The sequence below is a fragment of the Copadichromis virginalis genome, linkage group LG12 (genome assembly GCF_057382275.1).
Source record: "Copadichromis virginalis isolate Kocher_CV1m ecotype Utaka linkage group LG12, C_Virginalis_male_GT1.1, whole genome shotgun sequence".
Classification (NCBI taxonomy): domain Eukaryota; kingdom Metazoa; phylum Chordata; class Actinopteri; order Cichliformes; family Cichlidae; genus Copadichromis; species Copadichromis virginalis.
Genome location: NC_140629.1, coordinates 37,493,916 through 37,520,315, shown reverse-complemented (window position 1 = coordinate 37,520,315; position 26,400 = coordinate 37,493,916). Strand labels below are relative to the sequence as shown.

Here is a 26,400-nt window from a genome sequence, read left to right as displayed (position 1 = left end):
AACCTACCAAAGGGTCCAAATTCAGAATCTTTTTGTCCCTCTTGTTCTTAAAGAGAAGGCCGTTAGGGTCGTCATAAATCACCTCAAAGTTTGGGCTCGAGTTGGAAGTGGACACTTGCGTCTTCCAGTTGTAGTAGCTGTAAAAAAGAGGCAACAATAAATGTAAGATGATTGGGGTCATTTTATTTAAAGCTTGAATATCCTTTATATAAGGATTTTATATAATCACATGGGGTTACTGCTGCACTGATATACCACTGGTTTTCCCTGAGGCCAGCTGGAAAATGTTGCAATCTTGGCAGCAGCCGATGCTTGTGCGGACAGTGGAAGATGACTCCAACTTAAACATGATGGCACAGCTACCATCATGTTTAAGTGTCTTAAAGAAAACCAAAAGGGCTGGCATTATCCACCAAACCACCTGAATCCACTTTAGTGATGATCATTTTTGGGAGCAAAGGTATCTCAGGAAGTATTTTTTTTTGGAAAGGCAGAAGAACATCTGGCACTTTTTGAAGTGACAAAGTGTGGGAATGTAACTTATGAACCAGTGTTTTCCATTCTACTCACTGTCCTTTTGGGCTTCTGTTGTTGCTTTGAAGCTGCACAAGCATAGTGCTTAAGATCTCATTCACATAGGCCTAGAGACCCGTGCATAGAAATGCCTGGAGACATCCTGGAAACCCTCAATTGCTATGCAAGAAAGGTGCATTTCCTGATTGCTTGTGAGTAGTTGACTGAACCTGCTGGGTGTCACTAGGTGAAAAAGGTCACAAAGAGGGTACTGCGGGAGAATACAAATTTTTCCCTATCGACCAAGACGTTTGTCAAGCGGTCATCAACTGGTCTCTAAGCCTGTGTGACTAAAACACAGTTTTAAAGCATGTAGGAGGTAATTTATAGCACTTGGTGGGGAGTGCCGTGACTTTTCTTTTGGAAAATAAAACTAATATGCAGGTCTGAACTAAAATGAAAAACAACAACAACAAACAGAAAACAATCATCATGACCATTTCTTCTGCATGACATCTTTCCTCTAACTCTGTAAATAATTTTTTAATTTGGGCATTTTTTTAGATTGGTTAGGCAGCATATTTGCAGCATTACTAGAAATAATCATCGAATCAAACAGTCAAAAGTTGAAAGCAGCATTGGAAAGTCACAGAGAGTGATCTCTGCATGACAAGAACACTGTAATACGTTTTATCTTAAATTGTCAAATAATGACTTCATATGTTACAAAGAAAAAAGAAAAGTATGAGAGTAGAACATTTTTTGCATGACTTTCTAAGACTTTATGAGGAGGAAACGACTGCTGCGTAGTTCTAGTGGTGCGTGCTACTCGACCCTCTGCTTTTTTTGTGGAACATTTCTCTTTATAGGCTCACGCAGCAGGAGGCCTTAAAATAAAGAAAAAGGACCACTTTGAGGTCATGACTTACCATGAGGAATAAAAAAAAAGATTGATGGATTTCAGAGCATTTCACAGCCACCATTATCATATTATTATTCAACAACAGGTTATAAAAGAACTCTGTTTTACAGAAAAGAAAGAAAAGCAACCTGCAGAGTAATGCAACTTTTATAATAGCGAGAAGTCTGTTTCCAATTTGATCTCTGGGATGCTGTTTGTGGGTTCGCCAAGCCAGGCATTAGAGTAAAGCTGGGACTAATAACCAAGTGAAACCAAAGACAGGTCTGAATTCCAAAATAAATGACTGATTAATTTACAGCATCCGACTGGATCCTGATCTGCTTTTAAGTTTTCTGCTATTTCTGATACAGCAGAACAAGAATATGCAACTTTTTGATGGAGCAAAAGGAACCAAAATGTTTGGACTTGCAGGTGAGGATAATTTGATAAGCATGTGCATAAAATTTAGGCTGTGATTTATTAGTATTTTTACATAATATGCATTTAGGTAGCATTTAACCCTCTCAGATGATTGATCAAAGAAACACTTCTCAAGCAGTGTCTTGGAAGCAAAGCGCTTTCTGATTAAAAAAAAGAATAAAACATCAAGTTAACATCCTTTAGCCATAAAATTGGAAGATCATTACCCTTTGTTAACATGAAATATGAGAGTTTGTGAGTTGAAAACATCTCATTATGATAGAGTTGAGTCCTGCATTGTTCCCATGTTGGATTTGGTTTCAGCTCAGCCTTTCAGTCGAGACGAGCCAGGCATGGAAATAAATAAAACAAAGGCACAAATTTCAAAATTAGTTAAACTTTTTTTTTAGAGAAAGAAAGAAAAAAAAAAGCTAAACTAACCTTAAATGATGCCAGACTGAGCTACAATGCCCGGTCTGGAATTAATACGTGTTTAATTTACAACATATTTGTGTATTAAAACATGTTCTTTGTATTGCACACACTGTAATTGGTATTTGATTGCTCTGAAATGTGATATTACTTTGAGAAGCTCTAAGGTACATTTTTTAAGTGTTAATACATGTCATGTAAGTACACACACATATATATAATGTAAAAAAAAGTATGCTCACTTCGCTCTACCTCTCATCTGTGACACTACAGCACCAACAATGAGCAACATTAGCCATGTTGGCTCAGCTTATTTACTTGCTAACAAACAAAAAAATTTCAACAATGGACCAGAAATGTTAACCACACAATGACCCACATCCAGTGATATTAGGCTTTAGTCACACATTCATAAGACCAGCTGGCAACCATTTGTCAAGCACTGGTCAGCAGGGAAAAATGAGTATTCCCATCTGGTTGTGAATGGTTGTTAGCAGTGACTATGATATGGAAGACACTGTTGACTGCAAACACTTGCCAACCTATCGCTAAGTAATAGTGAAGCTGTGAAGAATGCGTAGCAACTGGTGCTTTTTCAAGTTATACAACCCCTAGATGGTTAATCAGCGAGACAAATCAGCTTCTTCCATGCAGGCTTTGTATCAGAACCCTCTTAGCAACAGATTTCACTCAATGACAGCGAGCAACCACTTGCTAAGTGGTTGGGCAATACACCAAGTGACCCTAGCAACCAGGTCTCTGACTATTCTCCAAGTCTGAGGCCTTAACAATAACTATCGGCCTTCAAATATTTTTGCATAAGAAAATTGGTGAATGTTCTGGATAAAACCAGAATGCATGCTAAGAACATTAACCAGTTCAAGAATCCAAAAACAGGGTTTGCTGTTGTAAAAATACCATGTTGGTGTTAAAAAAATGCACATATACTGGACACAGTGTCTCCCAGTACCCACAGATTCCAACACAACTCCACATGAGTTTGAAAAAAGTTGCCCTGGCAAGATGGCCATGCATGCCTTTGGGGTATCTCACAATTAGTCTGTGTTATATGTAAAATGTGTAGGTCTGAAAGTACTGTAAACCTCCATTCTTTCAGTGTCTTTGTCTGTGACCTCCGTAAACGATCGTCTCAATATCTTATACAAAATATAATTTTCATTTAGTAAATTATGGTCCCAATTGTAATGGGGCCCCCTTGAAAGAGAATAAAACCAAGTGTGTTTTTCTGTGTGATTCACAAGTTGCTAGCCTGTGGGTGTGCAGTTTCTCAGTGAAATCTATCCCTCACTCATTACACCCAATGTTGAAAGAAAGAAAATTATGGTGTTATGAATATACTCGACTCAAGCTTGTCAAATTTATTCTGGTGTTAGCAGGTAAACTAACATTAGTTAACATCATGCAGAAAAACGACAGATTTTTCTACTGAATGTGAATGGGGCACTAGATAGATGAAGAAATGTTTGGTTGGCTTCAGGGATCAAAGCCAATCCTTAGCTTGCCTTCATCTGGCTATTAGCTAGCTTGCTTACAAAAATGACCCAGCACATTTTTAAAAAAAATTTAAAATTCTAAACAAGCAAATAATCCCAGAATCCCAGAAAACAAACTGCATCAACAAGTTTTCAAAATCTTCAAACAGCACTAGTTTTTAGTGGTTTTTATCATTAACAATTGGCATAATTAGCAACACAACTCCATGTCACACCGAGTACCCAAAGGTTGCTTTACTGAGCCTTGGCTGGTCCCCAACAGCAGATCGTGGTCCAACTACAAAGATGGAGCTCAGGGAGAAGTCTGAGTATAAATCTGAGACGAGTTATATTATGATGGGGAGTTGAACAGGCTGATATTGCAGCAGCAAGCTGTTAACATGGGATAGTAACATAATGAAGGACTGCCAGCATTCTGCAGGCTATATTTCTCTGGCTGTGATGCATTACTAGAGCAGTGCATGATTAACAGTAGATATAAAGTATTAATGACCCACATTAGGTAAAATACATCTCAAAATGTTTGCATTTACACTGTAGGCCCCCCTATGATCTTTGAAATATCCTGGCAGTTTGGCTGACGTGAGGATGTTTTCTCCAGAACCTGTTTAAGAGCTAATCTCTAGTGGAACATAAAACTGCTCACAAAAAACTATTTGCATTTGAGCCATAAAAATATTTTCTCCCTGCAACATATAAAGCATGCTTGCTACAAATTACAAGCAAACATATAGTACAAGCAATATAAAATCCAACCATGTGGTTTTTCCAAAACCCACAGACCCCCACTATGCAATTTTGGGAAATGTAAATACATATTTCTGCAGAATGGTCAGTTTCTGAATAGCTATGAAAAGGACCAGGTATTCCAGCCAACAACAAAAGTGACTTTACTGCTCGTATCCTGGTAACATATTTTCCTGGATTGGATATTTGTCATATTCCAACAGACAGTTGATCTCCAATGTCAGACCCTGGAGGCTTGGTCTAGTATTTAGCATTGTGATAAAGACCCTGCTCCAGCTACCGAGGAAAGCTTCTGCCTTTAGACCAAGACAGAAAACAAAGGGCGTACGATACACAAGGATGGTTAAAATGATTCTGTTAAATTAAAAAGAAATGTGACATAAACAATAAAAATAAAACATAGTTTAAATAACAGATAAAATGCTTGAAACATTGGTAAAAGATTCACTATGATGATTGGTCATTGACCTACACGAGGTATGATTGAATAGTTCTGCAAATCTTCCTATAAAAAGCAAAAATCTACACTGAAAATTTCTGCCTTCTCAGTGCGACATGAGCAGGTGTGTGAAGACAGGTGGTGTACTACAGGTGGTTCATGATGAATGTCCTCAGGCCCTTCATGGGTAGAACTCCCTCTTGGGGGATAAAGTCACTGTGCAAAACTCATTAATGGTGATGATCCTTGACACAAATTAGAGTTTTACACAGAAGTTGATGTTTTCTCTCAGCCTACACTTGAAGCTATTGGTTAAATTGCATATGCAGATGTGCAGATGGTCAGAATAGTTTATTAATTTAACTTTGGAGGAAGACAAGTGGACTTGTTTTTAGGGCTTTTACTTTGGAGTCATGATTCATGTTAACTTTAACAACTCACATGAAGACAGGATGGATCAGTGATGCTCAGAACACTTTCAAGATACCAGCCCCACTAGAGGTTAAATACCTGAGATGCCCCATCACCTTTTAGTGCTGAAGAAGCTTTTGGAGTGAGGTGAAATGTTTTCAAAAACCCAAAAAGGAAGCCCAGCTGCCTTCAACTCAAGTGCTTAAAACTACCATGACCTGGATGACTAAGAACCAAAACAGACAACACTCTGAGGTCTAAGTTTTTATAGGCGATAACCCAAATCCCAGTCCTAATTTTGTGTTACTGTGGCTTAACATCTCGGTCTCAGGTAAAATGATTATTTTATTGGTTACCTGACTGCCAAGACTTGGGAGAGACTTTTACCAAAACAAAAATGACATATTGTGATTGCCTAGGGTTAGATAGTGTTAGTGTCGGGGTCAGTGACCTTAATAGGTTAAGACTTCTAATGATGGGGGGCGATTGTGGCTCAAGAGTTGGGAGTTTGCCTTGTAATTGGAAGGTTGCTTGGTCGTTGTGTCCTTGGGCGAGACACTTCACCCGTTGCTTACTGGTGGTGGTCAGAGGGCCCGGTGGCGCCAGTGTCCGGCAGCCTCGCCTCTGTCAGTGCGCCCCAGGGTGGCTGTGGCTACAATGTAGCTGCCATCACCAGTGTGTGAATGAATGGGTGGATGACTGGATGTGTAACCAGTCCCCCTTAGGGACTAGTAAAAGCGCTATACAAATACAGGCCATTTACCATTTTTAATGATAATGTAGCAGGAAAAAAAGATTTTCTTTATTTATTTTGTTAGAAATTAACAATATAAAGAGCTACACATTGCTATATTTTGGTACTACTATTACAGAATAGCTGTCAGAAAATGTGACAATGAACAGCATCTGATGTTTCAGCTATCTGTCAGCCATTCCCTACCAGCTGTCAAAGTAATCTCCCTCTCCAGAAAACACATAATCTGGACGCCTCCGAACAGTCCAAACTGTGTGGGGAAATACACTGATGCATAAAATTATAAGGTATGAGAGGTCTGGCATTTTTTTCCAAGTTGCCAACAGAGCTGAATAAAGCATGTTCAGAATAGATTGCTGCAATGACCCAATTATGAAATACAAATTGAGGTTTTTCCTTTAAGACTCAGAAGAAAATTACATTGTCCAAGATTTGCTTTCAGGCACATGCATCCTTCTTCTCTTTGTAAATTGGGCCTGACAGTGTTTCAGTGACTATTTATACCAAAATGCCATACAACAATTAACATTTTTTGGTCAACCACTTTTATTCCATGGTGAACCGCTTACTGGGACAGATGTGAGATATTTTAACACTGAACAAGAAAAAGACGGAAAGAGTAAAAGAAAATTTTTTTGAAGCAATGCCGAGAATTTTGTTCATACGTTTATTGGACCCACCTCCCTCGCTGTCCTATATGAACTCTCACTAGGGCAACTAACTGCATGGTCGGTGCACATTTGGTCACAAAGCTCCAGCTGCTGGATGGCACCACACCCAGACACATGGACCAGTAAAAGTGTGAGAACCTGGATTTGGTGGAAACAATGACGCTTCTCTCAGCACCGGTTCCTGGTTGCCTATGCATTTACAATGGCTGTTTGACACGTGCAGTGTGTCCTTTCACTTTCCATAGTTACCCTGCTTAGCTCTATTGTTATCTCCAGGCAGTCATTTTCCAGTGTAATGTCAACAGTCTCATTACAGGGCTCAGAGGAGCTGGATGATATATATCATAAAGTGCAAGTACTCAGCATGTGTATTCGTTCAGCTATTCTTTTCTTTAGCGGCTGCAGAATAAATAGTCTAGCAAGTGTTTCAGAAGTTAATGTTTCCAGTGTAAATCACAAAGGCCTTTTCAATGTTGAAAGGAGTAGTGTAATGTGCCGAAATTACTGTTAAACCTATTGGGAGTGTCACGGGCCTAGTTCAACAGCAAATCATGTCTATGACCATGTCCAGCTGACAGCTCTTTTAGCAGACACATAACTAACTGTCCGCCTACACACTCGATCATTATTTTTGGTTTCATCTAAGAATTTATTATGTTTATATTAAATTATAAAACATAGCTGTATAATGTGCTGTTAGAATTGAGTACTCAGGTGAACATCGTGTTGTTCTGGTGTTTGTTTGTTTTTTTATTAGAAGACGAGCTGTAAAACACACTTCTGGTGTATCAGTTTGACTAAAAAGCGTTTACCACTGACTGTACAGAAAAGGTTAACTTGGTGTCCATGACATCAACACTGCTTTGTATGTATTGTTTTAAAGCCTTGACTTAAACCTTTTGGATTTTGTTTTTTTGAAACCCAACACATGGATCTGACTGTGCTAAATGATAGCGTACCGTGCTACCATCATTATCTTTTTTATCTAAATGGGAACACAATTTACAAAATGAACATCAAAATTGATGATTAAAAATCATTTAGACCATAAATTCATTAGAGAAATGTTCACTGAGGCCACGCATCAAGTGAGCAGTATGGCCATTTTCTGATGGACTTCTACATAATTGAAGTTTTTTCTGCAATGCGAGGAGTTGCCCACTTAAGACCATTAGAAAAAAATGCAGTAATGGCACTTCATGTCCGCAAAATGTGGTCCAGTTCATCTTTTACATACAGTCTATGGTTTTTACAAAAGGGTTTTGTATATACAGTGGCTTGCAAAAGTATTTGGCCCCCTTAAACTTTTCCACATTTTGTCACATTACAGCCACAAACATGAATCAATTTTATTGGAATTCCACGTGAAAGACCAACACAAAGTGGTGCACACGTGAGAAGTGGAACAAAAATCATACATGATTCCAAACATTTTTTACAAATAAATAACTGAAAAATGGGGTGTGCGTAATTAGTCAGCCCCCTGAGTCAATACTTGAACCACCTTTTGCTGCAATTACAGCTGCCAGTCTTTTAGGGTATGTCTCTACCAGCTTTGCATATCTACAGACTGAAATTCTTGCCCATTCTTCTTTGCAAAACAGCTCCACAACTGCCCTGTGACGGCCTCAGAGGTTGTCTAAGAGAATATTGGGAGCAACAACACCATGAAGTCCAAAGAACACACCAGACAGGTCAGGGATAAAGTTATTGAGAAATTTAAAGCAGACTTAGGCTACAAAAAGATTTCCCAAGCCTTGAACATCCCACGGAGCACTGTTCAAGCAATCATTCAGAAATGGAAGGAGTATGGCACAAGTGTAAACCTACCAAGACAAGGCCGTCCACCTAAACTCACAGGCTGAACAAGGAGAGCGCTGATCAGAAATGCAGCCAAGAGGCCCATGGTGACTCTGGACGAGCTGCAGAGATCTACAGCTCAGGTGGGGGAATCTGTCCACACATATCCATGTGTTAGAATGGCCCAGTCAAAGTCCAGATCTAAATCCAATCGAGAAACTGTGGCAAGATCTGAAAACTGCTGTTCACAAACGCTGTCCATCTAATCTGACTGAGCTGGAGCTGTTTTGCAAAGAAGAATGAGCAAGGATTTTAGTCTCTAGATGTGCAAAGCTGGTAGAGACAGACCCTAAAAGACTGGCAGCTATAATTGCAGCAAAAGGTGGTTCAACAAAGTATTGACTCAGGGCTGAATAATTACGCACACCCCATTTTTCAGTTATTTATTTGTAAAAAATGTTTGTAATCATGTATGATTTTCGTTCCACTTCTCACGTGTGCACCACTTTGTGTTGGTCTTTCACGTGGAATTCCAATAAAATTGATTCATGTTTGTGGCTATAATGTGACAAAATGTGGGAAAGCTCAAGGGGGCCGAATACTTTTGCAAGCCACTGTAGAGCTGATAAATGTATTTTACTTCTGTTATTCCAATTATTGAACTGCAAAGATTTTTGTAACTTAGAAAAGGTGAAACTGTTTGTGTGTATTACATGCATTACATGTCAACTGACATGTAGCCATTGAGTAAGAGCATACTGATGGGCAGCGGTAGGGGGTGAAACACACAATGCCTTTGTTCTTATGGTATTTAAAGAGTCGCCGCTGTCATTTTACACGCACATGAGATAGAAAGATGGTAAGAGACTGACGATGGTACTGACATTGGAACCCTCAAAAACAATCTATACCCATAAGCACTGGGAAGAATCTGATTGGATTTAACCCTGCCAAAAGGGTATGTGTGTGCCATATGTGAAGATCAGCAAAGATGACATGAAATCTTCCCGCAAATATTTACCATGCTGGCTTTGATAAAACGTCCCACCGACCCCCACAAAGCCCAGGCACAACGCTTGAGACGGAGCCGCTAAATCACCTTCAGAGCTGGAACAGTTTCTCTTTTGTATTAAAACTTAATAAAATGGGACAGCAGTGCAAATATTTTCACAGCAGAAAATGAAGCCAGACACACAGGTGCACTGCAGAGGCCGAGCGTGGCGGCAACATGGTTTTGGCTCCAGAAGAGGCATGCGCTATATGTTTCAGTCGAGCTGATCCTTTAGATTCATTGTTTCAGTCTGTTGGCAAAGGCGTGCAGTGCAGGCAGGAGATATTTATATTATTCAGCAATTTAAAATGTTTGCGTTTGAACGACTTGTTGAAGAGTAAAGATGTTTTATACTTCAGATGAAAGAAGTTTTGTTTTCAGGAAGAGGCATGATTTCAAGTAGAACAAAACATAAACAATGTAAAGCAGAAAAACCAGTAAATCAATTAGGATTCCCATATAGTGAGCTGCTCAGCCTCTTAAAACTCTTGGCTAAACACAGGGCCTGAAGAGAGGGAGAGATAAAGAGAGGGAGGAAGGGAACAGCTAGAGTGCATAAACAGATGGTCACTTAGCTGGTGAACATTAAATAGACATCAGAGATGCTGTAGGCACATCTGGAGTGGCAGGAAGGTGGGTGCACAGAGCTGCAGATCTGTGGGTTAATTAGATCAGGGTCAGAACTTCAGTGCGTGTCTATGTTGGAAGCTCACAAATTTAACCTAAAAACACTTTTTTCACCCTCCATTTGCAGTATTAGTGTCAGGTTTTGCTTTTATTTACTTAAAGGCTTACGCCACAGTTTCCCCTGAGGTGACAGTAAGTAGAGCAGAAGAGCAAATATTGTGTTTCTGGTTATGAGATTGTGTCTTGTTTACTAGTTTCTAGATGTTAAATTTCTTCTGAAGCAATTGGGAAAATCCCGTCCTTGACATACTTTAACCAGGTTTCCTCTGGAGGTCAGAGGCTCAGAACGTGTGTCCTTACAAATTATATTTATATGACCCACCTGCCGAGTGTGCGTGCTAAAATAAATCACATCCAGCATTTAGCTGAATATTGTTGCTGCTCTTATAGAATCCATGGAAATATTCAGAAGGATGGCTCGTTGTTTATGTACAAATACATTCACAGCTCTATCGGTCACATGACTGAGCACTTCCCATTTTTGCAACTCACATGTAAGAAATTAAACTGTGAAATGATTGTGCCTGTGTAACCAGATGTGATTTTAAATAGGAACTAAAGGTTGTAGTAAGATATAAGAGACGACAACTCTTCTCCTTTATTATTATTACTCAGAGGGGAAGTCGTATGTATTTAGTCTTGAATATCCTTTTCTTTCTTTTTTTCCAAACAGCACAGGCACCTGTTACACAAAGTTGGAAAGTTAGAAATATTTTCCACATCAAACTTGTGGAACAGATAAACTGTACATTTAACACATTTGGTTTTCAACGATAATGTTTTTTTTCTCTAGTATTTTATATCTTTAAATCTTCATACTTTAGTCCAAGAGGACAGTACTGCTACTGCTACACCCCCATAAGGCTGCGTACGTGAACCTATCCACCCTTCCTTGCTGGAGATGGGAGGTGGAGGCCAGAGCTGGCGCTGGTGTCGCTGCCCTGTGTTCTTTGTGGCTATGGAGGAGGAGGAGGGACAGGATTCAGAGTCCTGCGGTGGGAGGTTTAGTGCACTGAGTGGGCAGCAGCTCCAGCATCTGCTCCCTCTTAGCGGCAACCACACTGGGTGTTATTGTTCCCGACAGAGATGAAAAAAAAAAAGGGGGGGTGGAAGATGACATATGAGGGGAGAAAAGGGGAGCGGTAGCGAAGCATGGAAGGCAAGTTTAGAGAAGTTAAATAAAGACAAGGAGACGTGTAAATCTGATGAAGTTTTAGTGACTGAAAAATGAGTCGGAGAGAGGGAGCGGCAAGTCAGATGGGGGTGCGGGTCGATGGTGGTGGGGCGGGGTGGTGAGGGGTGTCTTAAAAGCATCATTAGAGAGTAGGTTTTACCTCCAGGCATGCTCACCCAATGACTCACACCTAGAGCTTGTTAGGGCTTCTACTCACCAGAGAGGAGGTCGAGTTCAAGGCCACAAGCGGGGTTGTGTGTCGGAACACGTGGTGAGAAATGGATAAATAAAACAACAAAGCTTCACATGTCTGACACTTTGGTTTCAAAAGGAAGGGGAAACCACTTCCAAAAATAAAACCCCAACTGTCATTCTTGTCTTCTGACTGCTGGAACAATAGCAGTTTTCTCTAAGACTGCCATTTAGCATTTTGAATATTGTTGTTGGACAATGTGCTTATGAAGCAGTTTTTGGTTCCAACAAACTACAGATGCTGTTTACAAATTCCAAACTTTTTATTAATATACTCAGTATTTCTTTGTAACCACATTAAAAAGACAAAAACGTCATGATTATAATATGTTGTCCTCAGTGATGCAGCCTTGTTGGTGGGGTTCACACATGAAGACGGAAAGTTGTTTATAAAAATGTTGAAAGTAGAAAAATGAGATTCACAGCATGAAAAACAAAGCAGAATTTCAGCGTGAAAAGCTATCTACATTAGGATGTTATAGACCTTGTTCTGTCACCGAGGTCAAACAGGCTGTGTGCCGTTTGGCTGAACTCTGAATAAAACCACGTATTACACTCTCATTCTCACCCTTCTCCGGTTGTGTCTGTCCTTTTGGGATTTCTCGCACGTATCTGAAATGTTGGTAAGGTGTTAGTCTGCATGAATATGTGGAATGTGGGAATGGTTTTGGCTCTGGTAATCTGCTGACAGCTCTCTGTGTAAACAGCTATCCTGATAGACCAGGAATTATAAAGATGTCACCTGCCTTGCTGAATAGTAGAGTGGAGATTTTAGCTTACACCTGTAAGGTCAGCAGTTCATTGATGGCTTGTTCTGGGATTGTGTGACCGGTGCTGACCCTCGAATTGTCAAACGTACAGTACACATGTATGACTGAAAATGTGTTAGTCTAACTTTGGTGACTGATAAATAAAAGCACAGAAAGTCACTGTGGGTTAGTGAAATGTTCCCATCCCTTCACCCTTAATGAAACCTTACTTAAACCTTACAGAGATGCCACAGTACTGACAGCTGGTTTTGAATTAAATTCAAGGACCCTAACTTTAATGTGATGCTTCTCCATTCCTCTGTTTTTGTCACTCTATCTTTGCCTTCTCCAACAAATTCTTCCGGGAGATTTGGCACAGTGGAAAACAGAATTACAAACAAAGAGGAAGACCTAAAAGGAACCTGTTTAAAGGAACTGTGTCCAGGCCCCCCACGAACTAAAGAGCAATCTAAAACGCTGTCACACTGAAGAAACTGGATTGTCTTCAGTTTGTTTTACAGTCATCAGCTATACATTAAAAATAATCTCATGATCTCAGTCTGTTTAAATCGAGACTTCAGTCACGTCTGCGTCAGCCAGAGAAGTTCTGCACTTTGGCAGCTCTACTTTATTATTATTTATTTATTCTACATTTTCAGCTCACAGCAGCTTGCTCTGTATGTATCAACCATACTGTGCTTTTTAAAGAGCTCCTTCCAAACCTATATTGGTGTCTCACGACAATGTGAATTTTTATTCTTGGATAATATGATTTCCTTACACTTCAAATTTTGTCAAATCCCACCTGAGTAAAGGCTTCTTAAACCAATGTGGACATGTTACAATGGAAGGAGACTTACCATAAATCTGAGCGTGCTGGCATGAGCCTCTTCTTTCCACTGAAATATGGTTCAAAATCTTGGGTCTTGAGTCTGTGGGTGTAGTCTATATAGCCAGATACTTCCTGTCCAAGAGTATTATGATCCCTTATGAAAATGACCGACTGTAAAAAGAGAGAAAAAGAAGGAAACCCTCTGTGTAAATAATCATGACCATCAAACCTCTCCTGAGTAACAGCCAGTGAGGAAAAAGTCACTTGTGGAAAGATAGAAGGGATCTGTTACAAATCCTCCCACTTTGAAATATAAAGGGTCGTGTTTTACTTTGAATCAGGTTCAAATCAGCAATGAGTCCAACTTATGTTATACTTCAATAGGCCTCGCTTGCAGAAGTGGGATGTCTACAAAATATCCTGCTCAGATACTAGCGTGGGACACGGTCTGAGTCCTTCCACTTACAGTAACTAAAGTCTGAGTTCCGTTCCAAAACACCTACAGCTGGGGGAAGAATGTACTTTTAAATGACATAAAAAATGAAGTGCTTAGTTAAAACTTGATGTTTTGTGTCATTATAAGGACTCTTTGGTGGAAAGGGAGGGAGAGTCAAGTCAGAAAAAACCTATCCCGTAGAGGGAACCCTCTCTCATTGTTCCACTTGAGGTTTCGCTTTTTTTTCCTTATCCAGATTTCAGGGTTTAAGGACACAGGGTGTCATGTGTTGTGCATATTGTAAGCTCTTTGAAGCAAAGTTGTGATTTCAGACCAAGTCAGTCTAGTAAAATTACATGAAAATGACAGACCCATGCCTTGATGTTTAAAGTCTTTGGACTTGGTCTGAAACAATTGAAAACCTACCAGACAGGCATAAATCAACAACTCAAGAGGGGTCCTATCAGGCACACAGGCAATCACCCTTTACAGTAGACTTCTAACAGCAGGGTTGCCAGTACATTACATTTATTTATGTAACAAAACAGTGCAGGCCTTGACAGAGACCACCAAAACTGGGAGCAAAATATAAGCTGAATGCCTGTTTAGCTTAGAATATGAAATATCGCCTCTGTCAGTGCGCCCCAGGGTGGCTGTGGCTACAATGTAGCTGCCATCACCAGTGTGTGAATGTGTGCGTGAATGGGTGGATGACTGCATGTGTAAAGCGCTTTGGGGTCCTTAGGGAGTAGTAAATACAGGCCATTCACCATAACACAGGATGTGCAGGCGACACTTGGGCCACCTTAACTCAAACACGATCTGATTAAAACACCATGAACAGGTTTGGATTCTTCACTGCCAGCAAAACACATACTTCTAAGGACAGCTTCATGACTGCTCATCATGTCTTTGAAATTAGTTCAAACTAGACACAACCTGAGAAAAAAGATGATGACGAATGGTTCCGTCACTGGAATCAGACAAAGCAAATGGAAGCCAAGTTGTCCAAACCCCCTCAGGCGACAGCCGAACATGAAATGATCTTTTCATGTCGATTCGATGGTTTCGATAACACAGGATGACAATGCGTGGAAAGAACTGAACAGGAGACACACTCAGGTGTGAAGAGGTTGTTTTGTCTGCCATCACAAAGACAAGAAAGCAGCTTTTCTTTCTGTCTTTTCTGCCTCGTCTTGAGATAGGAGAAGTCTTTTTGTGGCCGACTTGTTTTGTTTACTCTGAGCATGAATGAGTCCCACTTCTCGGCCTACAGTAACACAGTAAGAGGATCCTTGTGGAATACCTCAGCTAGTGATATCACATTTGTATAGCTGTCAGGACACGGGCCATCTGCGGATCCCTTTACTAAAAAGGCATGAGATAACTAGCACTCCAGAGCTCAGACGAAAAGAGGGCTGCTTTCTCTCCACCTCTCAAACGTTTAAAACAGATGCTATCAGGTTCACAGCTGGCTGGAGGACTGAGCCATATACCCTATCTACTGGCTTCTGTCCTCCCGCAGCCAGCCTTGAAAAGACATCATCAGGTGGACCCAGCAAAGACAAAGATGGTCAGAAATTCTGATTAAAACAATAACAGTTTAGCTTGTCTTTGGGGTGCAAACAAAAAAAAATAGTCCACAATTTTCAGTGTCCTCAGTTTCACACTGTAACACTTAAAACGTCTCATTTTTATACAGCCTTCAGCTCTTAGATGTGTTCAGGTCTTGTCAATCTGAGTGGACGTAACTGCAACAAGGTTATATCATGATATTAACAATACGCATTGTGTTGAGTTGAGTAACTGTATTTCAAGACTCTAGTAGTTACACTAAAATGTGACTAAAATTTTAGAATTACCAACAAATGCAACAGTATTTTAAATGTTTTGCTTACTTAGCATTTCTCTTTCTGTAAAAGTTTATTTTTTTGTAGTATAACTTCTTGAGAAAATAGTCTTTGACATAAGTTTCTGGAAAATTAGAACTGAAAATTATATCAAATCAATATGGTCCATCCATCAAAAACAAGCCACTGCATATTTCTGGAACTAGAATTAGGTGGGTAAAGAGCCATTTCACTCACAGGTCGCAGGGAAAGCAGAACAAACGAGTCAGACTCTATTATTTGCTCCAAACAAGCAACATGAGTTTCCAGCCGCCTTGTAGGAGGGAGCAGGGGGACCTCCACCTTACACCATGGAAAACAAGTGGAGGCCTTACATCACCTGCCAGCAATTACCAAGAACAGGTGCTGTGACCTCACAGGGCGGCGAGTAAGGGGCCCCACTTTATGGCAAACATCAGTCTATTTAATGCTTGAGCAGCTGAGCGCTGAACTAGTCTCAGGTAGAGATTCCAGCCTTTTGTGATACTCAATATTCAGTTTGAAACTCTTTTTTTTTTTTTTTGTACGCAAGTGAAGTATTACCTGTGGCCACGAAACACAACAAACCATCTACAAGTTCTTTTGACTATACAACCTTAAAAAAGTCCAAATAAAAGCACTTCCATACAAAAGTAAGCATGTTTGTTAGTAAGCAGGATTTTTGAGGTTTGTGACAAATTGAGAGGAACTCAATACCTCCTTGACACACACATGTAAATTACTCCACATGCTGTTGGCCTTTCTTTCAAAGCCCCATGGACGTACAGTTTGAGAGGGCTATACAAAATCAAATCACATCAAACAGAAGCTGACAGGAGGTCTTCCTTTGTGCTTTGACAATGTTCTACAGGTGGGGACACAATGGCCAGACCACTTGAAATCCTGTAGAGGAGCATGAGACATCTGAATGTGTGTGTGACTGTAGATGTTTGCCTGTGTAGTGGGTACGACACAGAAAGAAAGAAAAATGCCAAATTAGAGCTGAATAGAGCTAAGTGGCAACAAGGAAATTGAAGCTTCGATTTTAGAAGCCACTTAAATATGTCTGTAGGATAGATGGAGGCAACCATAGATCAGGAGATCGAGAGAGTTGTCCAGTAATCGGAACATGAGTAGTAGAAGTGCCCAGCTGGAGAAGAAAAGTTTCATTTCCAATAGTTTGTGTTTTGCCCCATTTGTTACTTATAACCTTTTAACGCTTTTCTTTTACTTCAACCCAGAACCGGTTTGATCCTGGTTCTGATGGAGGTCTCTTCCTCTTAAATGGGTATTTTCCTGTCCAGAGGGTCACCAAGCACGTGGTCAAAGGAGCGATTGTTGGGGTTATAGAGTTTTACCTTGCAATATGAAGCACCTTAAAACAAGTGTTTCTGTGAACTGCTGCTATAAAAATACAACTGCATTGATTAAAATATTTGAATATACTATATATAAATATAGTTGAAATGGCTGGTGAGTGTTATTATCTTTTGAAGTACCACATATCCTTTAATCTAATGATTCCTTATTTAAATTTTAAGTCAACATTGCTTTTGGTCAGTCAATGAGTGACATCTGAGAAAACGCAAAATAAAACAAGACGAAGCACATTAATTCACTTCAATTCAATTTTATTAATACAGCACCAAATCAAAACAACAGTCGCCTCAAGGTGTTTTATATTGTAAGGTAGACCCTAAAATAATACATACAGAGAAAAACTCAACAATCATATGAACCCCTTTGAGCAAGCACTTTGTCGACAGTGAGAAGGAAAAACTCCCTTTTAACAGGAAGAAACCTCCGACAGAACCAGGCTCAGGGAGGGGCGGGGCTATCTGCTGCGACCGGTTGGGGAGAGAGAAGGAAAACAGGATAAAAGACATTAATTAATCAACTCGGCATTCAGTGGATCTGAACGGTTTTAAATCTAGCGACTGGACTGTAATTCCCTGTGTGTAGGGCTGGCTCTGATGTATTTTACTTGTTGTGTTAGGTAATAAGAGAATACATAGGTAAAGCAAAGAATTCATATTGAAAAAACAAGTGTTCCACTAAAAATAAGAAACAGAGTAATAAAATAGGCTGTAATGTAATGGTCTCAAATAGTGAAACAGCAAAATGTATTATCTTTTGCACGTTGTACACAATCTCACATAAATAAAATCATATCAGTAAACCTGTGTAGAGAACTGATTGTTTACTACCACCTTCACCAACCCCTCTCCCCCATCCCAAACACACACACACACACACACACACACACACACACACACACACACACACACACACACACACACAACCAACCTGTCTGAAGGCCCTCATGGCCCCCACTTCCCCCATCCTTCAGCCCACACCCACATGCCCCCAGTCCCTGGGAACAATCCTGCAGTGTCAGGGAGCCGTGCAGGTGTCTTGCGGTGTCAGCTGCCATACTGTTTATTATTGGTAGGCTACGCTTTAGGAGGAATCCCGGGCCATCACTAACAACTGTGTAAATTTGTTGGGGTAAGGAAAACATGGCCTGTACTGCAGGAATGTTTTGAGGTGAGAGCCCTTTTTTTGGCTTTACCCTTGTCCCCTTTCTTGAGAAACATATGTGTGTTTGTCAGAGGGTTTAAGGAGGGGTTCAGGAGTAGGATAAGGGGGGGGGGGGGGGGCTCATTGCTTATTTGACTTGGAAGTGACTTCACACAGGCTGCTTGTGTAATAGATGCAATGGCAGAAACCATATGTGGTGAGGTGTGTTGCATCTGTGGGGATCTACCCGAATTACACATCCTGTAGGACATGTGATCCAGAGCCCGCGTTCACTTACTTGAAGAGTGTAGGCAATGAACCAGGTCAAAGCAGTCAGTAACCTACATTAGCCGGCACTAATGGCAGTGACTTAAAAAAAAAAAAGAGAGAGCAACGCTAACAACTTACTCAATAATCTTAGCAACCAGGCTATGTGCATGACATGCTAATCATTCCAAACAGCTTTGCTTCTGAAAAGGCTTCACCAAATCTGAATTGGCCTGATAATAATGCCATCCATCCATTCATCCACCCATCCATCCTCTGTAACTCATGCTGCTGGGCTGTGGAGCAGAAACCTGAATAGAGAACCCCCCCCCCCCCCCCCCTCTCTTTTTAGGTTTAAGAGTTTAAGTAAAAACATTATACTAATATATATTTTGTTGCAAAACAGTAGACAGACACAAGGACAGTGAGGAGAACGAAAAACACAAATACAAAACATGCAAACACAGGAGAAAGTATGAGTCATTGTGTATTTTTACCCCAGGAGGCACAAACAGGTCCTCTATCCTCTTATTATAAGTGGAGAGCGGGTGGAATCTGAGTCAAACTTCAGGTTTCTGGGCATCCACATCTCCGCTGATCTCACTTGGGCCCACAACACCATCGCCCTGATAAAGAAGGCCCAGCAGCAGCTGCACTTCCTCAGTGTCCTGCGGAAGAATAACCTGGACCAGAAGCTGCTGCTGGCCTTCTACTGCTGCTGAATGGAGAGCGTGCTCTCCTCCTGCCTGGGTGTTTGGCACGCAGGGGCCACTAATGAAAACAGGAAAGCCTTAGAGGGTAATTAACACCGCCCAAAAAAAATCACTGGCTTCCCTCTGCCACCCCTGGAGACCATCGCCAGATCCTAATGTCTCAGGAAAACCAGGGCCATCACAGGTGACCCCTTGCACCCCGCCCACCACCTGTTTGACCCGCTGCCTTCTGGTCAGCGCCTCAGGTCAATCAGGTCCCACACCTCCAGACTCACAAACATCCTTTTCCCCTGGGCCATTTGGGCTGTTAACAAACACAACCCCCATCCCAAACCCCACCCCTGCCCACCCACCTCACCAATCTGAGCCATGGTGTGAGTAACCTTCATCACTCAGGCGAATCACACACAGCCTCCTTCAGACCAAGTCTTTTCTTTGCATTACCTCTGAGTACTTTGCAAGTATTTTGTTCTCCAATGTGTGCCTTTCTCTTATTTATTTATATATATATATTTGTGTTGTTTTGGATATATCCCTCTTGATTGTATACATTTTCCTGTTTGCTATTCTTCCTGCTGTTTACTACTTATATTTTATTCCAGAGCAGTTGTTGTGGAGTACCTACAATTTCGTTGCACATGCATGTACAATGACAATAAAGGTCTATTCTATTCTATTCTATTCTATTCTATCTTGTTATTGTGGCTCACAGCAGCCTTTTTTAATCAAATTGTGATTTTTCTTTCATGTATTCCCTGCAGACGAATCACTTCTGGTAAAGAATAATTGACCTCAGTAATGACCCAAACCCTAGCACTGAATTCTAATGCTAACCTAATGTTGAAGGCAGGCAGAAAGCATGTTTTGGTTTGGGTTTTTTTTGTAAAAACTGCAAATAGATTTGATGTGCATCCCTCAGAATGATTATTATCTTTTGTCACAATTGCCAGGGTTTGGAAGAACAGCACAGAGGTTGGGGTTGAAGTCATCACCTATGATTAAACTACTGAGACCACAAAAAATACTTACATGGTTTAAATTGCTATGAATTCATTCTACGAGCCAGCAGCTGAATTCAGTGTGTATCAGAGCTATTTTGAAGAGACTTTAGGTAACAAGCTACAAAGATACCACAACACAGAGACATCTAATATATGCAATGATTAAAATGTGTTAGAGTTTGCGTCTTACAAGAGCAGGTACAAGAGCAGAGGGTTGTGAACTGTTTGTGCATTGCTAGCCATAATCTGTTGAAGCAGTCTTTAGCATACCCTTTCATCACAACCCTCAACCACTGATATACTGCAGCCACCCTTTCCAGTGAATGTTGCTGCATTAACCCACAGCCGAGTGGAATTTTAAAACAGGTCTATAACTACAAAAATAATAAATAAATAAAGCTGGTAACTTCTGCTCAGCAGCTTTAATGGGAACAACTTCTATTCTACACCTCGCCATTTTCGTCTTATCATGTTATTGGCTTATCTTACCTTATAGAAAAATAAAATCTTTAATTTACAGATAAAAGATGTAATTGCCTTAACAGACGCTGTAGTATATGTATGCAATAAGGATTGGAAATAATCAAAAGACATTTCTTTTTTTCTCTCACTTATAATTACAGGGTGTGTCTCTAGACAGATGTCTTGGCACCGGATGCAAAAATGCACAAGTGAACTGTTCAAAAGGACTTCAAGCTCTACACTGTGGTTTAATGTTATATCTGTATTCACTTAAGGCACTGCACAAAGGCTGGTCAGGCCACACAAAATGGTACAAATATTTTTTAAATGATTGTATGAAAAGCACCGAGCTTTAGATCGTCACAGAGTGTATGCACACATGCTTTTGTTGCTAAAGACCATAAAAATGTCCAAAAGTGCACAAAAGACAGAATACAGTGTTTTGAAGTCATGCGACCTAAGGTCCAGAATAAATTTTTTATAATGCACAGTATGTTTGGATATATTTTCCTGGACATGCATGAGATTCTAGGTGGATGTTAAAATACAGGATATCTAATTCTGGTTTAGACGTCATTTCTGAAAAAACAAAAAACAAAAACGTGTTTACTTTATTTGCTCTTCAAATGCATCCATAAACAGATTACATGACTGTTTGCGCAAGAAATGAAGTAAATAAATCCAGAAACAGGTGTCCTGCTGTTGAGCTTTCTAAACACCCAACAGTGGACAGCTACACCCACTGAGGTTAGCCGTACGGGCAGAACAACTATGGCCAAATACCAAAGAGGAAGCGGCTCAGTCAGTCAGCAAGGAAAGGCAAGGCAGCTAGCTCAACCCTTGGCTGCATTGGCCTCTGTCTTTTTGGAGAACCCGCCAGTAAAGCCATCACCACAAAATAAGTGGCTTGAACCCACACACTTCAAATTACAGGGCACTCGAAATCAGAAAATGCTATCCTGCTTTTTGCAATTGATGTTTTAGAAATTCTATTAAAACCTCCTCAGTTGGGCCCACGGTGCAGCTCTGCAGTTTTTCCTCTGACTGCATCAGTTCATATCGACTGGAGCCACTCTGAGTGGAGTAGACACAACTGTAGACACAACTCAATGAAAACACTGTAGAAAACCCAATATATCAGTTTAGTTTCTAATCTGGAACTAAGAAGGGAGCGTGTATGAGCAGTAAATGCAGGCCTATTATGAACAAGCCGCGTTCTTTTGCAAGATCAACATCAGTGAATCATCTGCTATGCACCTCGATGTATCAGGAAGGAGTTAAGTTTAAAGAAAAGGCTTTTACTGCTGCTGCTACTTCATGATGGCCAAAACGTCACTGTTAAATTAATAGACAGAAAGACAGTAAAGTTTTAGAATTACTCTGCAGCCTGCTAAAGAAGAGAAAAAGGTTTGAAATATTTGGCAGGTGGCATACATTTTCCTGTTCCCCACAACTGCAGCTGATAAAGGCCTTCCCCATATGGAGAGTAAGCTGTCAGCCTGACAGGTGGCATCACTTACAGCGCTCGGTGCAGTGCCCTGTAACAGAAACAGGGTAAAGTTTCTACTCCCGAGAGGAGAAAAAAATCCTGGCCCTACAGTAAATTAGTCGCATGCCTGAATTCAGAGAGGAATTACGGGTTGAGAATAGCAGGCGGGTCTGGCACATGTGGTCGCAACACAAATCAGTCAAACGCCATCTCAGCTACGGATTTCAGACACCAAAGTGACCATGCGAGGCATATCTTTTCCCTCCCCTCCACTCCTACAATCATTTTCCACATTCCACTGGCTTTTAAATTACCAGTGGGAAGAAGAATACAAGTTTAGCCCAAAATATATGTGAGAGTAGTGCAACAAAGCTGTTTGTCCACTAGCAAGTTTGCAAATCACAGTCTAAAAGAGCGATGGTGTCATTAACTTTGTGGCCACTTTAATCCTATTTAAGTAGAGATAATCTTTTATTGTGCAAATTCTACGCTAAACCTGGTTGGCTGACACAACCGTCCATGTATAGAAGGAAAACAACATTTCTTTAAGCCTTCCTACTTTACTTCTACTTTAAAACATCTAATATTCTTTAAGTCTCGGTGCAAACAAGGTGTAAATCTGCATGTCTTAAACCTGAAAAAATCCTCAGTTTATGACAGTTTGCTTCAGCAGTAACTAAGAAATTCAAGATTCCACATCCATAATGACCAGTGCTTTTTATATTTTAAATTGCAGCATCATCGTTTATGCAACATCTGTATCGAATATAGTTGATGAAGACATTGTGACATCACTGGAAAGCAAGGTCCAGCTGTGAAAACTTGAGGTCCACATTTAGGTTACCAACATCTTGGTGTTTGCAAACTGGATGCAATGAGTGAGGGGCGGATCTGACTGAGAAACAAAAAGCATACCCTGCTTTATCGTCCATTTTCACTCTAATGGGGACTATGATTTACAAACAAAACATATACATTAATTTTTAAACTAGCGAATGGGTGAACAGAAAGTTTTCTCAGGTTAAATAGCAAGAAAGCCAGAGGACAGTTTCTCATAAACCCATATACAATCAGACATCTTAACTGCAGGAGTACCCCCACGCCCCCGGTTAAAGACAGTTCAAGGCACAGCAATGGGATTCATTTTAGACTATTTGATTGTAGCAAAAATATTCATAATTTTTATGTTGTAAAATTGTTATTAATATTGATATTGATATGTACATTTACCAAAATACATGTGGTGGGCTGACCAAAGGCACCTTTTTGTAATCTTTGTAAGCTTTTGTAAGCTTTTAAGGTAGGACAGACAAAAACATCTAATTTACCCATAATTTCCTTCGGGATTAATAAAGTATTCTGATTCTGATTCTAATCGCCCATCAATAGCTTCAGTTTTCAAAACCACACTCTACCTTCATCTGTTATATGTAATCTTTTGTTAAATATTCAATTTGTCTAAGACAAGACTCAGAGTTTTACTTATTAATACAGCATAAATAAACCTTTCAGCTTGACTTGACTACTGCAGTAGTCACTATAATACTGTAACATTGCTTCTTATTGTGTAATTACCTCAGCTTTACACTTTACAGAAATCCTTGCATACCACGAGTCATCTTAGAGTTATAGTTTAATCTTGCTTCCCTCCAATCAGTTTTTTAGGGCAGTTATTCATATTTTTCCTGCAAATTACATACATGACGATTGATTTTTATTTTTGTAACTTCTTTTGGGGGTTTTAACTGTAACAGTGACATTTACAACTCTATCCATCTTTCAAGAAATCTCATTTTTCCAGGTCAGTTCAGGCCTCCCATCGTTGGCACAGACATTAAGAAAATCTTTCAGTGTTCTACAGACCAGAAGTTGCTTTGCAAACACAGGTATTTTCTGTGCTCTGGGCTTCTTTAGGAAACAGTTTTATTTTGAGACCCTCCCTTATTAAAACAAGATTTTTATCATCTGTACCAAAGACTGCAGGGTACAAACTGTGGTACACCACAACTAGCAAAACAGTCATGAAGTTCAGATCAAATATACTGAGGATGTGATTCAAAACTTGAGCATAATATGAGCATATTCATTGTTAAGAGTGATGTTGAAGGCCCCACCCTATTTTATTTTATTCAAGGGTACAGAATACAGTATAAATAAAGAGAAAGCCCTTTAATAAGTTCTAGAAAATACACAAACCTCTATTATCTCAAATCATTACTGATCATCTTTAAGATCTGGTGCATTAGGGGCCACGAAAACCAAGAATTTTTTGTTTCTATAAATTGTATCTCCTTGTGATTTCGTGATATAGAAAGTGGATCACATGGAAACTGTATTTTCTTGACAGGATTATTATTATTATTACAAAAGATGAACACACCTAAACACAAAAAGAAGAACTTCCTGACTTACTTCCAGAGATCTGCTTGTGCAGGTGCATGAAATTACCAACAGCTTATGAGCAAGCATTTATGAAAATCTGAGTCCTTGAGAACCTGTTCATGAATGCCTGACACACAAAACTTGAGGTTTTCTTGTCTTTGTTTTTCGGTGGGAAGCTGCTCAGAATGTAAGCTGCTGTGTTTTCTTGGTGGAACAAAGGCGAAGACCTTCAGGTAACTGTAGCCGTGCTGAGGATTTGATTTCTTATACATCTATGTGAAAATGGGCCATGCAAGCAATGTTGTCATCTGTGCTACATGCTGTACCATCTGTAACAACTGATTTAGTGCTGTGAAAGAACAAAGTTGTTTTCACTGAAAGAGTTATGATAAAAAGGGACCAGGAGAACCTGAATGACTGAATGTTGCACAAACTAGTCAGTAACTTTCTGTGAACACCGCTTTCTCAGCTCTGTCACATGTGATGAAGACAGTTTGCAGTGTAAACTATAGGGTTGAAGCCAGGAGGAAAAGAAGAAACAATCGAAAAACCTCACGTTTCAAATTTGAATGCATTTCAAACAATATCTAAACACAAATGTAAATGCATGTGATCGGCCCGTCAACATCAGCCAGGCTCTAACAACATGCTAAGATGGCCAGTAGTTACTTAGTTTTTGTTTTTTCTTCTACCGCAGTGGATGCCTCCACCTGCGCCTCCACCTGCACCTCCACCTCTCCCTAGCATGCTCTTCTGTCACACCTGCCTCCTTCACTACATCCATGAATCTTCTCTTTGGTCTTCCTCTTTCCTCCTGCCTGGCAGCTCCATCTTCAACATCCTTTGTCCAGTATGTCCACCACCCTTCTCTACACCATTTCAACCTCGTCTAGAACTTTGTCTACAAAATACTCAATCTAAGCTGAGGAACTCATTTCTAATCCATCCTGGTTATTTCCAGTGAAAATCTGTCTGCCACCTCCAGCTCCGCCTCCTGTCTTTTTGTCCGTGCCACCTGCTCCAAACCATAAAACATAGCAGATCTACCATCTTGTAAACCTTTCCCTTTCACTCCTGCTGCTATCCTTCTGTCACATATCATCCTACCCACTCCACCCTTCCTGCACCTTCTTCTTCATCTTGTGCACTGTCTGTTGCTTTGGATGGTTAATCCCAGGTATTTAAACACATCTTGCTTCACTACCTCTGCTCCTTGTAGCTTTACCTGCACCTGTAGCACCTGTCTCCCTCCCATTCACACACATGTATTGCTGCTTCTTCCTCTCACTGAGGATCATAATGTCGCATCACCACATAAGTTAAGACATTTGTTAAAATGTCTACCTTCAACAATACACATTTGCAAACAGAACAGACTTCTATGGACAGTTTTCCTCTTCATGATAACTGCAAGAGGGTGAATGTTATCAAAACTCACCTGTCTGGATTTTGTTAAGGCTTAAAGCTCATTTAAACTGGATTTCTCTACTGTGTTTGCACTGATGGCGCCTTTTAAAGTTTTTCCAGTTGAATTATCTAAGCAATAATATGGCTTGCTGGTGGTAAACTATATCATATGATATATTATTGTATTTGCTAACCAGTCTGGTTAGCAATAGCTAAAACATTCCCTGCCCAAATATGGTAATTTCTTGAACCAACAACAACAACAACAAATTCATAGCAGCAGTAAAAACACAACACTCAGGCTTAAAATAAAGAAAATTTCATAAATCAATCAGTGACATTTTATTTTTAAACTAAATTGCTTTCACTGCCAAAACAACGTTCTTTATATATCTTCTCTCCAAACTATTTCATTGCTTCCTTTGTTTTTTATGCCTTCTAAAGCTATCAAAGCTATTGCCACTGACTTCACATGACCTCATTGGTTAATACAAACGCCTGAATCAGG

At 40.1% G+C, this 26,400-nt stretch overlaps 1 protein-coding gene across 4 annotated transcripts in view; it reads right to left on the bottom strand.

Annotated features, from left to right (window-relative positions):
- cfap299 (cilia and flagella associated protein 299) overlaps positions 1-26,400 on the bottom strand; it is a 97,725-nt gene that overhangs the window by 17,126 nt on the left and 54,199 nt on the right. For all 4 annotated transcript variants that reach the window (XR_014923423.1, XM_085476397.1, XM_085476399.1 and 1 more), the window contains exons 4-5: positions 13,376-13,518; positions 8-137 (exon numbers count right to left, since the gene is read on the bottom strand). Coding sequence is in view for 3 of the 4 variants with exons in the window: in XM_085476397.1 (XP_085332523.1) it covers positions 8-137; positions 13,376-13,518 (273 nt within the window). In the remaining variant the exon portion in view is untranslated. The remainder of the gene's footprint in view (positions 1-7; positions 138-13,375; positions 13,519-26,400) is intronic.